The 13,882-nt window shown below is 35.7% G+C and overlaps 3 protein-coding genes across 3 annotated transcripts; 2 read left to right on the top strand and 1 right to left on the bottom strand.

Annotated features, from left to right (window-relative positions):
- Positions 1-3,142: 3,142 nt before the first annotated feature.
- Positions 3,143-3,460, bottom strand: LOC146936667 (uncharacterized). The gene has a single exon (XM_085749265.1). It carries the CDS (start codon positions 3,458-3,460, stop codon positions 3,143-3,145), a length of 318 nt encoding a protein of 105 aa, XP_085605391.1.
- A 2,935-nt stretch (positions 3,461-6,395) lies between these two features.
- On the top strand, positions 6,396-11,008 carry LOC146936665 (F-box protein At2g17036-like). The gene is made up of 3 exons (XM_085751355.1): positions 6,396-7,458; positions 7,580-7,684; positions 8,256-11,008. The coding sequence occupies exon 3, from the start codon at positions 10,362-10,364 to the stop codon at positions 10,896-10,898; it is 537 nt and encodes a 178-aa protein (XP_085607481.1). The 5' UTR covers positions 6,396-7,458; positions 7,580-7,684; positions 8,256-10,361; the 3' UTR covers positions 10,899-11,008.
- Positions 6,909-7,427, top strand: LOC146936666 (F-box protein At2g17036-like). Its single transcript, XM_085749264.1, has one exon. The coding sequence runs from the start codon at positions 6,909-6,911 to the stop codon at positions 7,425-7,427; it is 519 nt and encodes a 172-aa protein (XP_085605390.1).
- Positions 11,009-13,882: the final 2,874 nt, after the last annotated feature.

Raw genomic sequence — 13,882 nt, 5'->3', positions numbered from 1 at the left:
TCTTGGCTGGTGATTTTACAAGTTCTAATATATTTTATTTAATTGTTTACAATCCTTCTATCAAATGACTTTAAAATTGGTGACTTGTTCAATGGCCGTGGACTAATGCCCATCTCCTTAACTCTCCATTGGATATACTGCTCCATTGTTTACCAGACCTTATGTTTTTATTTAAAAGAGATAATTTTTGGGATATAATTAACCCTCTCCTAGTGTACTGTCTGGAATCCTATTTTCTCTGCGATCTGTTATCTTCAAGTGCTCTCTGTGTTTGACTTTCAACATGTTAGGTAATTATTACGATCAACTCTTGGTTTCTTGTTTGCTTTATTGGAATTGATGTTGTAAAAAATGCTGTTCCATATAACTTATCTATGACAAATTTCATCCTTTTTGTTTCTTGTTTACTCAGATCAGGTTTTGAATTTTGATAGATCATCCTTTATTTGTAGCTATTTGGAGGTTTTCTTTGTTGTGCATTGTTGGGGATTTTGGTATTATTGAGTGCCAAATCCCACATTGAGTACCGCGCACACACACACACACGTCATTTTATACCCAAAATACTATATGATACAAGTATGGTAATTTCTGAGTTACATACATACATCAATGGGGCTTAGATTAATTAAGCCAGCATAATTTATCATGGTACTAAGAAGATGCTTCTCCAACAATGTAATTTGTCCCAACATTTGAAAAATATTATTTTCTTGCCATATCTGCAGAAACATAAATCTGGCCAGAATATATTGATGAGGTAATTTTTAGGAATCATAAATAGACATATAACCTTTTTATAGCTCCTTGCAGCAACAATTTGCTATTGGGATCAGTTGCTATATTTGTATGACGATAGGTTAAGAACTACAAATAATTAATTACCAAAACTTTGAGTATACAAATCTTCAAAGCCGAGTCAGATGGAAATGTTTTACAATTATTATTGATCAATTTTTAATAGTTATCATTTCCTTTGATATGTGTTGGATAAAACTAGCTATTACTAGAAACAATTTTTTCACGTCTCTGTGATCTATAATCTCTATCTTGTTAATTAATTTGCCGTCTATTCTTTCGGTTACTTAATTTGCTGATTAGTTTGATATTTTGCTACATTGGTTGCTTGATGGGTGAGTATAGGGTGGACTAGTTGGGGTCTAGTCTGCGTTTGCCAGTGCACTTTGTAGCTGTACTGGTTACAACCGGTATCTATTAGTCTCAGTTAGGTAAATTTGGTCTCTATTAGTCTCAGTTAGGTAATGGAGTTAGGAGCGATGTCAGTAGGATCGCGAATATGATTGTGGGATCATATGATCCTGCAATTCAAGAACCTCCATTTGTGCAACATTCCCCTTGGGAGTTGGGATAAGACGCAGTGGGATAGCCAGAAAATCGCAGGGTGATCATATCAGGAATAAGTATGGAATGAATTTGATTATTAAAAAAAAGAATAAAGTGGAATGGATTGCCCAGTGACAGACTTGCCTACAAATTACCTTCCCGACTGAACACACTCCCTGAACTCTGCCAATGACAATGAGGAAACTCCTGACGCTACTTATTATTAAATTGTCGGTCCTCTATATTGTAGCTTGAAATCAGTGTCAATGTCACAGACTAAGTTCATTTGTAAAAATTTTACTACTTTTAAGTTGCAAATGGTAAAGAGTACTTTGGAAAACTGCCCTGCTATGATTTGTTGAATAAGTTCAGTTTGAAGATTTTCACTGTTTTTAGTTACAAATGTTAAGAAGTACTTTGGTATTGCTAATCATCATTGTCTATATAATGCTATATTGTTGCATTAATATGTTCTTTTCTTTTTGGCAGACATCATTGTGTAGGCTAATCTGAGCATCAGATGCTATTCACACTATGCTTTGTTGTAAATAAGAAAACTTAACACGATGCATGATTGTTAGTTATGCTCTCAAATAACACGGATGTAGCCTAGTGGTATGTATGGGTTTGGACTCTCAGAGTATTGATTCTTGCTGCTAACAAATTTTCCCACCCTCGGACAAACTAACAACCGATGTTTGCTCATAAGAAAAGAAAATTAACACGGATATTTTGCTTGGAAGCTTCCTGGTTTAAAATGTTGATTTTTTAAAAATATTTTTCAATTTCTAGCGGAGTATAAAAAATATAATCTTAATTAATTATTTTTTCAACCATCATCATCAATCACATAGTCTTTTTCAACAAATATAAAAATAGTTTAGAATATAATAGTAGTTTTATGATCTTGCTAACGATATGCTCTAATTGAATTGATTAAAGATTTTATAAAAGAATTTTTTTTTTTATAAAAAAATTAGCGTTATTTTTAACGATATAATAATAAACAACTTTTTATAAAAAATAACTTCTTTTAAGTTCGTAACAAGTATTCTTAAAACACTCATTATTAGGATCCGTCCTAGTTTTGTAATTTTTTTATAGTGTTATAAATGAACTTTGTAAAAACAATTAATATTATATAAATGGGGTCAAACTGCATAAATATTTAATTTTAAGTTAAAAACACAATAAACAAGTGGAGGCAAGTGGGATCGGTTGAATCCGTGCCTGCGTGCAAGATTTAGTGGAAAATAGGTTTCCAAAATAGTTTCATTAAATAATTTTAGTAGATGAATAAAATACTTGGAATAAGCTACAGTTGCATTTCAGGAACACTGCACTGTTCCAATTAGTTACGGATTTGTTGAATCAGTTTTTAGTATTGCTAGTTATTGTCTATATGATATATCGCTAAAATAATTTGCAAGTTTTTTTACTAACATTAATGTGTAAGCTAATCTCAACATCAGATGCTATTCATACTATGCTTTGCTGTAATTAAAAGAGCCTAACATAATGCATATGATTTTCGTAAGATAAAACACAGTGAATGATTTTTAGTTTTTGTGTGTGGAGGGAAGTGAATAATTTTTAGTTATTTATGACATCTGTCCTATTTATATAATGAGAATTCAAATGTTAACTACTAACTAATAAATAATAAATGCATCTAGAAAATTGGAAGAGAGATTATATTTAAGGACAATTTTTTTTTCTCAATGGGTGCATATATCTCGGGACAGAGCGAGTATACTATATGGTTGGATTTTTTTTATTTTTCTTGAATAAAATGTGTTTATAGCATTTCATTAATAATCAGATGTTCAATACAGTGAGGTACAATAGAATAAGTGGTGGGACTAGCTAATAATGTGGCATCCCCAAGGGCGTAAACTACCTCATTTGCTTGTCGACGAGTAAACTCAACCTTACAGTTTGTGAACTTCGAACTAAACAACCTTCCGCAAGCAGAGATAATAAGACCAAATTCAGTAACATCTGGACGAGGGTGGTTGAAGGCATCCGCGGTAATTTTGGAATCCACTGCAAAATCAACATTGTCAAACCTCATATCACTTAACCATTCCAATGCATAATAAAGACCCAAAGCCATAGCTCTTCTTTGAACTTACAGTCATCGCAGAGGTTGCTTTCGAATATGAAACACTTTAGTCCGTTATGGGCGCCTGGAACTTCTACGCCCCCTGGGTGAATCGTTCCACATAATCTCTTAAAGTTTCCTTCTTGTCTTGGACGATAGCATTCAAGGCCGCCATGGTTTTCAGGCGCCTCAGCCTCGCAGCGAAGTGGGATGTGAATTCACTGCACAGTTCTTCCCATGAATCAATGGAGTTGTCTCGCAAGCCCTTGAACCAACCCATGGCGGCACCCTTCAGTGTGAGGACGAATAATTTGCATTTGGTCGCGTCTCTCACGCGATGATAGTTGAGCACGGTATCCAGGTGTTCTATGTGCTCGTTCGAATATACTGTGTCGTCGTAAGTTTCCAGCTTTGGTAGTTTCGCGAAAGTGCAGGGAATTGAGTATTCAACCACTCTTCTGGTGAAAGGTCCTTTGTGGCGGCTACGATTTGGAGGGTAATCTCTTTCTTCGCGGCGTTTGGAAGGCTTGTAGCTTTCCGATTGGTGCAGACGCGTTCTGCTACTTACTTCGTCCGAATCCTCGGGAGGCTTTTTGTTTTTCCTATGGCGGTCCACCGCCACATGCGTCGTTTGGTTTTTGTTGAGATTAATCGATACGCATGGCGATCACAGTCAGAATTTTCTCCTGATTCTTCTCGACGCGTTCGAGTCTATCATTCTACTGGAGGAGTAGGTTTACTAGGTCCGTGAGGACTTCGTTCGTCTCTGGAGGCGGTGGAGCTTGAGGAGATGGAAGAGGAGCGTCATTCGGTTGTGAGAGAGGTGGAGGTAGTGCCGTGACATTCAAGGCGGTTGCAGCACGAACACCGGTTGCAGTGTCTAGGATAGCATCGCTTCCTTCAAGATTCACCGGTTCAAGTATCAGAACCGTTTGACTCTAGAGAATCTAGATCGTCTAACGCGGTGCTTGGGAGGTGGTGGAGCGACTTGCGGCGGTTTTTCTGCGAGTTCCGGCCATTACTTCGAAGGTAGGAGCAATAACTGTCGACTGTTGTAGTGGAGGAACGTGTAATCCGAAAACGGTTACAACGGAGATGCAGGTAACAAAAAATGGTTATGGTGGAGGATCATTGGACTGAGACGGTTTAGCAAACGATCCCCTCCTTCTAGCGCAAAATAATAAGTCTGGTGAGAAAGGTTGTGTCGCAACGGTTGTGAAGAATGCCCCGATGATCGGCAACGGCTTCCGATGCGGCGGCGAAGCGTCTTCTGCGGTGGAATGAAAGGTGTCTGCAGGCACGTTAGCACTCCGACGATCACGTCAGTAATGGAACTGAGAGAAAAGTCTTAGGAGAGTTGTGAAAAGTGTTGTGTACCGTGAGGGTGAAGCAAGTCCAGCCTTATATAGGCGCGCTCTTGGCATAACCGTCTCCGGGTTATACGATGTATGATTAAGAGCGGAAGTGGACAAGTGTAGCGTGATCCCGACAGGGAGGCGTGTTCCAGTGTGGCACGGCGCAGGCGAGTTGGCGTGCTCCTTTGAGTGCGAAGCCTTGAGGCGGCATAATATTGTACACGTGTAGCCTTGTGAGTGTTCCAGACCAATTGTTTTATCTACACATCTTACGTTAATTGATAAAAATGTCAAAATTACTAGATTGGAGATTGTAATCGAAGGTTCGAACCCCAAATCCTCCGCTTGTGTGAGTTCTTAGCTATTATATTTTTCGTCTTTTTTCTAAAAAAAATTAAACATGTTTTTTTTTATAGAGAACATGGTTTTTTTTGTCAAGTAGTCAAGTGATTAGAGATTCATGTAGAAACTTAGATCCATCCATACCGCAATATATCTATCATCAACTGCGCTAGATGAGTTAGAATTTCTCCAACAAACCGGCCCTAGTTTTTTTCTCTTCTAGTTTCTTGATTGAGGGTGGTTTTAGGTCAATTTTTGACCTGAAACCATCCCTCTTCATATTTTTCTCTAAATTTCAATCTAAATAAGTGATTTCACATAGATCTAGTTTTTTCTTCGTGATTTGATCATACAAGTGTGGTGGTGTGTTGTTCGTCGTCTTGAGCGATTTCCCATCTTCTTGTGGTGTTCATTCACTTCATATTGAAAGATCAATTATTCAGTCAAAGATTTGAACGTCAACGTTGCAGATCCTGATGCATGTGTATTCCGATCACTTTAAATTTATCATATATTTTTGTAGGCGTTATGTCATTGTATACTATTAACTTGGATGTATGTTGTAAATTTGTTTGCAGATTCAAAATTTACGTTTTTAGCGGTGTTATAACATTTTGTTTTTTTGTATCAAAAAAAACTGTGTTAGACTGACGAAACAAATATCAATGAATTTTTAAGGTTCGTTTGTTTTGAATTTTTTTTGAATAAAAAATCAGTTTTCTTTTATTTTTGTAGTGTTTGTTTTAGATTTAAAAAAAAAAATCCATTTTGCTAAAAAAAAAAAAAATCATATTTAACCTCAAAATGAAAAACTATTCCGAGTAGCTTTTTCAAAATCTATTTTTTTTTTCTAAAGGCAATAAACTCAAGTGTAAGATTTTCAAATCTTAAAAAAAATAATTTTTATGATAGTAAACAAACATATATAGCTTTATATTTTTTTAAATTTTTTTTTAAAAAAATCTCTAAATTCTTTTAACTCAAAATCTATTTTTTAATCCCAATGAAAAATCTCATTGATTTTTCCATTTCATTCTTTTTTTGGTGGTGACCGAGATTCGAACCCAAACCTTGCACATACCAACTGAGTTAAGCTCATGAGGACTTTCCATTTCATTCTTTAATTCAACAATAACTGAGTTACAAATGGAAAAACCCTTCCTCGTAACTATCAACAATCTATAATTTCATCTTCAGCTTCTCGTTTCTTTGATTGTCCATGATTAAGAAAATCTGCTGCATCATTCATCATTCTTAGTTTTCTGTTTTCTAATTTATTGTTAGTTACTAAAAAAGAAAATAAAGAAGAAGAAGAAGATCTGTGTCATCATCCATGGCGGAATCGAAAGCAGACTGGTCTGAGCTCCCAAGGGAACTTCTGAATCTGATATCGCAACGAATCAACACTGAAATCGATCTCATTCGCTTTCGATCAGTTTGTTCCAATTGGCGTTCTTCTTCCATATCCCAAAACATTTTCACATTTCACCATTCAACGTTCCACTTTTCCAAGACATTGATTCTTTCTCCACCAACAACTATGACACCATCCCTATTTCCTTCTTTTACCTCTCCAAAAATAATTTCTACCTCATCAAACCATCACAGGAACATGAACAAGAACAAGAAAACTATCCTTGGTTGATTAGAGTTACCCAAAGCTCATGTGGCAAAACCAAAGTATCTCAATCCTCCTTCCTCTCAACTGATTCTTTTGACTACCCTTTCGACATACTCACTTCAACGAACTCTCTGTCCAGTTAATGGCTGGAGATTGTTTCTTGTTACCGGACGACATGATGCATTATAACATCTGCGTGTTTAAAGGGAGGATTTACGCTTTCAATGACAACACTGGTAGGACAATTACAGTTGGACCGGAGGATGACCCTAAAGCCCAGTTAGCTGCTGAACCATTGGTTGATTATGGGCTGGAAGATGACCCAAAATTCTTACTGGAGAGCGAGGGTGAGTTGCTGTTGGTTGACTTTGATCCAGGTCCTGTTAATTTAATGATTAATTTGTTTAGACTTGATGAGAAGGAGAGGAAGTGGGTGAAGTTCGAGAAAAATTTAAGAGATAGGGTTTTGTTCATAGGGTCAGAATATTCTTTTTCTGCTTCTGCCTCAGATTTGTGTGTTCCCAAAGGGAATTGTATAATCTTTATCGATGAAATCTTCTCATTTGATAGATTAAGTATTCTTCACTTGGATCAAGATGGTCAGCTTTCGCCTTTGTCTGATTATCCTGAATATTACAACTTGTTCTGGCCACCTCCGTAGTGGATCGTCAAAAGCCATAGTCATTAACTGAGTATGTTATCTTGCGTTGACAGCTTTCTAATGTGATTGTCATATTGCTTTCTTGTGTTCTTTGTATGATAACATGTAACAATGTTGATGAACTTGATCATCTTTTATTGTTACTTTTGCAGATTATATGTTTAGCAGCTAACCCCTAATTACATATTGATATGAGAAGAAAAGCATTCTGGTGGAGTTTTCAACTCTTCTCTTTAAGCAAGTTGTGTTTATTCAAGGTTAGTTATGCTATTTTGATTTGATGTTGACCAAATGCATTATTATCATATTATGGTCTATAAAGTCGAAACTTAGTTGATCAGTTACACTCGTATCTCAAGGTTGATCTTGACTGGTGACTTTAAAAATTATAATGTTGGAGTATCCAATTGTTTAGAGGCAACAAACCTTCTACAGACCTGAAAAGAGAAATAAGAGTTATGCTTCTTTGATTCTTTCTATCAATTTGCAAAATACATTAGGAGTAAGAGATAGTTGTAGACTTGTAGTGCACTTATCTTAATATATCTCGTTCATTGTCTTTATGTTATGATTTTTTATTTTTATTTTTAAATAAGGTATTGAGTTCTAGCATTTGAAGCTCAAAACGAGCATTTCTTGTACATTTAGCTGCTAACCCGATTGATTATTTCCAAGTTCCATTTACATAATCAAGACTTCAAACCATGGTTAGATATGGGTCATGTCCCATTTGTAGAGTAGCTTATTTATGTATCATTATGAAGCTAGACTCATATCTTATTTTTTGGAGACATGATTAGGTTGACTAACTGCATTTGTGAATCATAGGAGTGACAAAGTATTTGGATAGTAAGCAAAAGGTAGAAGAAAACCAGAGGTTACTCTGCAGAGTCAGATACAACATTTTCTATCCTTAAATCCATTACGATAGATCCTCTTGCACTCTCCCACTTTCTTCTTATAATTCTTGCGAATTCCTTCATCATTCACACTCAGTAATTCCCCATCCATGTGACTGACTCCGAGGGAATATCTGGTCTATAATTCTTTTCAGGCGAACCTTCATCAAATTCTCATTGTATATATAGATCTCATTCATGGCTCTATCAGCATGTCCCAAACAAGACTCATTTTGTCTTCAAGGTTGAAATTGGCAAGATATAGTGTTCCCATGATTCTTCTTGTTCGGGGAGACATTCCCAGTAAACCTTTCCTGGCTGAACTTACAGCCCAAGCTCACCAGGTATTAGATAGAGGAGGCTGTCTTTGGATGTTAATTACTGGTAGCCTGTTTGAGTTGAAAACATGGAAGATGGGGAGAATTTTGAAACATAATCATCTGATCGAGGCGAGGAGGGTTTGACCCGAAAAGTGCTATAACAGAATACAGGTTAGTGCGGTGACTGCTTTATCAGAAGAGAATATGAATACAAAATAAATAAATATATGGAGTATGGAATTGTAGTGTAAAAGAAGGAAAGAAACCAAATACCAGAAATTGAGCTTAACCTGCTATAAATGATTCTGGTGCCACTGCTTATGCTTTATTTTAATTGAAGCAGAAGTCATCAGTTATTTGTGGGGAGGGATGGGGTAAATATGGGCTTTGTGACAATATGCAACAGCCATAATCTTCGATTATAGTGGCAGCAATAGCACCAGACTGCTGCAGTTGGAAAACATAGCGCGTGGAGTTCTGTAGATGTAGCGGCAAGAGTCTGCTTTGCGATTATAGCATGCTGTTGAAATTTCATTAGCGTGCCTGGAAATAAAATTGTCATCCCTCATATCAAGCGACCGAGGTTGTCATATCACCTCATGGCTTTTTTTTAAAAATAATTTTGGTTTTTATTAGCTACAACTATATAAAAGGTATTTTTTTGTTACAAAATTATTTCAATTTTTGACAATTATTTTCTCTCTCTTATAAATATGATTTGTTTTTACAGAAGACATTCCGCTGCCAATTTGAGTAGGTTAATTTGGTTTCTTTAAAACAAATATTTCATAATTAGAGAAAGATTGTATCAGTAATTTTTTTTTGGCAAGTTTGTATCAGTATTGATTTTCTCATATTATTTACTTTTTTTTTTGAGGCAGATTTTACTATATACTTCCTTGTTAAGTATTTTGGAATATTAATTGATTCATAGTCACAGTAGTAATACGTCATAAATTACCGATTGCAAAATCTGTAGATACGTGGCATTCATATGTTGCTCAAAATTCAAACGACGTAAATTTCCAAAGAAGGAGCTGCTCGCTATATAAGAAGAACCAAAAGCTCAATCCCACACAAATCAGCAACCTAGCTCCATCCATGGCCGAGGCAGATTGGTCTGAACTCCCCAAGGATCTTCTCAATCTGATATCGCAACGCCTCGACAATGAACTAATTGATCTCATTCGTTTTCGATCTGTTTGTTCCAATTGGCACTCTTCTGCCATCCCAAATCATCATAATATTTTACCCTTCAAGTTCCCACTCCTCAAATTCTCATACACCAATATCATCGACATTGATTCCATCAACAATAATGACAATACTTCATTTTGTCACCTATCCAAAAACACCATCTTCCTCATCAAACCAAAACAACATCAACATGAACAAACCCTACGCCCTTGGTTGATAAGAATTGTCCAAAACTCAGTTGGAAAAACCCAACTTCATCACCCACTAACTTACTCATGTGACCCTTCTCATTTCCCACACGTGCTCGACTCTAACCAATTCTCCATCCTCCATTTGGGATGCATGTTCACCGCTGACGGCAACTTCCCCGAACCCTTTCCTTTTTACTTCATGTACCCTGAAATGATCGCTATTGTCACGCGCAATGGAAAAAAACCTATTGTTCTTGGCAAGGTGACCTTTCCCCCCAACCAGCACTGTTAAAATGTGGCGATGCTAGTTGGAAGGGGATCCCCGAGATGTCAGTTAAATTCGGAGACATCTTCCTTTTCAAAGGGCGGCCTTATGCTGTCAACCAATTTTGTCGTACAGTTATGGTTGGGCCGGACAACTCGAATGTCCACTTAGTTGCTGAACCTTTGGTTGGTGGCGGGGACATAAAATTCTTAGTCGACAGAGAGGGAAAGTTGTTGCTAGTGGACATTTATGAGTATTTTTGTTTCGAGTTCCCGGGTCCTGATGCTATAAGAGTTTATGTGTTTAAGCTTGATGAGAAGGAGAAGTGGGTGAAGTTAACAACTTTAGGGGATAATGTTTTGTTCTTGGGGAATGAATGTTCGTTTTCTGCTTCTGCTTCGGGTTTGTGTGTTCCCAAAGGGAATTGTGTCGTCTATACTGATGGTGGCGACTTTCGGTATTTTGAAAACATGTGGTGTGGGAACTGTGTTTTACACTTTGATCAAGGTCGTCTTTCACCTTTATCTTATTGTCCTAAATATTTTAACTTGTTCTGGCCACCTCCAGAGTGGATCGTCAAAAGTTGCCTTTGTAACTGAGCAAGTTATCTTGCAACTAGTTCGTATTGAAATGATCTTATATTTGGACAGAGATTTCCTAAAGAATACATTCTTGTATAAGTAACATTGGCATGTGGCTTCATTTAACTTTATCATATAAAACTAGGTTTTTTTTCTAACATAGGAATTAGTTAATTAACTGAATGTATGAGTTAAACTCAAACTAGGGCATAAAGTATGAGACTGACAAGTGAAACATGATATTTATCGTAAGGATATGTTTTTGAGGTTATTCGTCCATTCTGCTATCTGCTTTAACTTGCTTTTCAACATAAAACTTAAGTCAAAATTATTCGTACCTCATGTCACTAAGACAATAATGTCCATACTTGAATGCTTGTTCCCTTTAAAACTTGGATGTTTCTGAGGGACCTTAAGAAGTAATGGATCATTAAAGGTGCATATATTATTATTGAATAATACATGCTTAGATGCCATTTGATTTAAATTTGTTTGGAAGCATGTTGACCTTGAGCATCTTGGTCGAAATAACGTGTCATACCACTTTCTCCTTCCTTTATAGGTCCTTAGAATTTGGTTGTCATCACATTAATTTATTCTGTGAACTATAAGAACATTTTAAATGCCATGATAGGAGTTGTTTATAATTTGGCATTAGCAAAATTGTTTGCCCCTGATTATTTGATGACCTTTATTTACTTGGGATGGAAACTTCTTCCATTAGGCTTATTTATAAAGCTGACAATGAATATTCAAAATACCAAATTATTGTTTAATTGTATTTGTAAATTTCAAGCTGATTTATTTTGTACATTTGTTTTTGAAACGGAAAAATGAGATTACATATTCATTAGTTAGAGGAAAAATTGCATGCATTTGGAATCTCCACATTGTTCTGTCATGTGTATTTGTCTTTGAACTATTGTCATGTGTAATTTCAAGCTGATATAATTCTGACCATTGCTGTCTTGTTTTTTTGCAGAACATTTCCTGCAAGGGGTTGGTTTACAACAGGCTAAGAGTGATTGACTAGCAAAGGGGTGTCCAGAACTCAGAAGATGCTTAATTAGAAGCAATGTTTGATTTATATAAAGAAGATCTTTATGTACTCTGCTAGAATCTTTATTTGTTCGTTGTTATTCAAAATTTGATGGTGGTGTTATACTTGCATTATTTTTGAAGTATTAAAGCTCTTAGACATGCGTATATTTGTTATGAACTTATGATTCGTTCGTAAACGGAATGAGTCCATTGTTGTTATGATGCAAATATATTGAATCAATAATCACACTGCTTCTACTTATAATGTTTATTGAGTTGCTTGGAGCATCGCCATGCAAACATATCTCATTAAGCATATTTCACTTGTGTACCTAATAGGTATATCATCCATTAGAGATACCATTATCAGTTATAATCTTATATATGTCGTTTGGTCCATCGTTTCTACTAACAAGAGTAAGCTAGTCACAATTTTCTATGATGTTATAGATAATAAGAGGCTAACATTTACTTTAAATATACAATGTAACATATTGATGTGTATGGGATAATTGACTTGTGGGTTGATGTATCAAAACCTGTATTGTTTAAAAGGCAGTTCATGTTTCTTCTTTGTAGTACAATATTCCATTTTTAAAACGTAACAGTTGAATTACTTTATAAATATGAAATGACATACAAAATATATTTGATCAACATTTATTTGTCAATCAAAACAACACTTGTAAAATTATGAGGAAAACTGTAAGTTTTAAGTTATAAACTATTTGAATTAGTTTATAAATAGTTATTATAAGCTAGTAAAGTTAAACTATAGATTCGTGAAAAAATTATTGTTACTAAACATATCTTTTTAATTAGATGAGTTTATAAGGTAATTTAATGTGCTTGTCAAACAAACCCTTAGCCTTTGAAAATTTTAACAAACAAATCTATTTATGTTTAGTCTAGGTCGATCATACCTATTCTCACATTTAAAGATGAAGAATCAAATGCTAGATTTGAATATGGAGATTTCGAGTTTGAGTCTCGCTAGTATTTTAGATGGGAGGTAAATGTAACTCGTAAATGTTGAGTATAAATATTGAGTTTAAAGAAATAAAAAATAAAATAAAAATTTAAATCACAGAAACTACAAAATAAAATTTGGATTGCCGGCAAAGTACCTCTCGGTCTCAGCTTCTGTAGAGAAAATCCCAAGCGGTCACTTATCCGTTGTGTTCCCCGACGTGTCCTGCATTGAATACCTCCGTCTTTTTAAACAGCAGATTTATGCTGTCAATAAAATTGATAGTGTAAACTCTGTTGGGACCCTGGAAACTGTCTTTTAAGCTATTGACAATATGCATGCCGTATAGAGTATAAACAACTTCGGGAACTGAGAATGCTGTGATTTCAGCTTGTTGGGAGTTGTTTCAGAGGCTGATTAGAGTATTGGCAGTGTACACTTGTTTTCCCAGGGGATCTTTTTGCGTGCACTGAGTAGATTATAAAGGTGTTGTGCACAGTTTGGTGTTGCTGTTATATTTTTCATTTCCTATTTGCTGAGTCTGAGAGGCTGTGTTAATCCTCTTGATGCACCAGTTTTGTGTTCCTCTAGACTGCCCTGTTTCAATTTGTTCCAGGAAGTGGCTTATCAATATTAACTTTGCCGATTCCAAAATAAAAATGAAAAATTTATAGTGTGAACTGTCTTAGTTTCGTTTGATATAAAAATTGGAGCAATTTATTTGACAATTCTCAATTGTGCGTGTCTAGTTACAAGTGACTTTAACAAGTTTTCCATCTCTAGATACCTTAGCCGAAACGAGCCATGTAATGATCCAGAGTGCTTATAATTCATGCATTTAAGGTAGCATGTTGGGAAATGAGAGGCTTGAATGAAACGATCCATGCAATGTTTGTTCGCATAAATGGTCATGTATGTTTTGTGTAAGGAATGCACATGATGTAATCAATTGTAGTAGTAGAGGTTGGTCATAATCAATGTCGGTACTGAT

Source organism: Medicago sativa, chromosome 3 (assembly GCF_051527215.1).
Source record: "Medicago sativa cultivar Bolivia chromosome 3, Bolivia_mono, whole genome shotgun sequence".
Lineage (NCBI taxonomy): Eukaryota > Viridiplantae > Streptophyta > Magnoliopsida > Fabales > Fabaceae > Medicago > Medicago sativa.
This window is presented reverse-complemented; position numbering and strand designations above follow the sequence as displayed.

Bases quoted from the DNA above. Each gene is read 5' to 3' on its own strand.
- LOC146936667 (XM_085749265.1), bottom strand. From the start codon at position 3,460: ATGGCTTTGGGTCTTTATTATGCATTGGAATGGTTAAGTGATATGAGG.
- LOC146936665 (XM_085751355.1), top strand. From the start codon at position 10,362: ATGTCAGTTAAATTCGGAGACATCTTCCTTTTCAAAGGGCGGCCTTAT.
- LOC146936666 (XM_085749264.1), top strand. From the start codon at position 6,909: ATGGCTGGAGATTGTTTCTTGTTACCGGACGACATGATGCATTATAAC.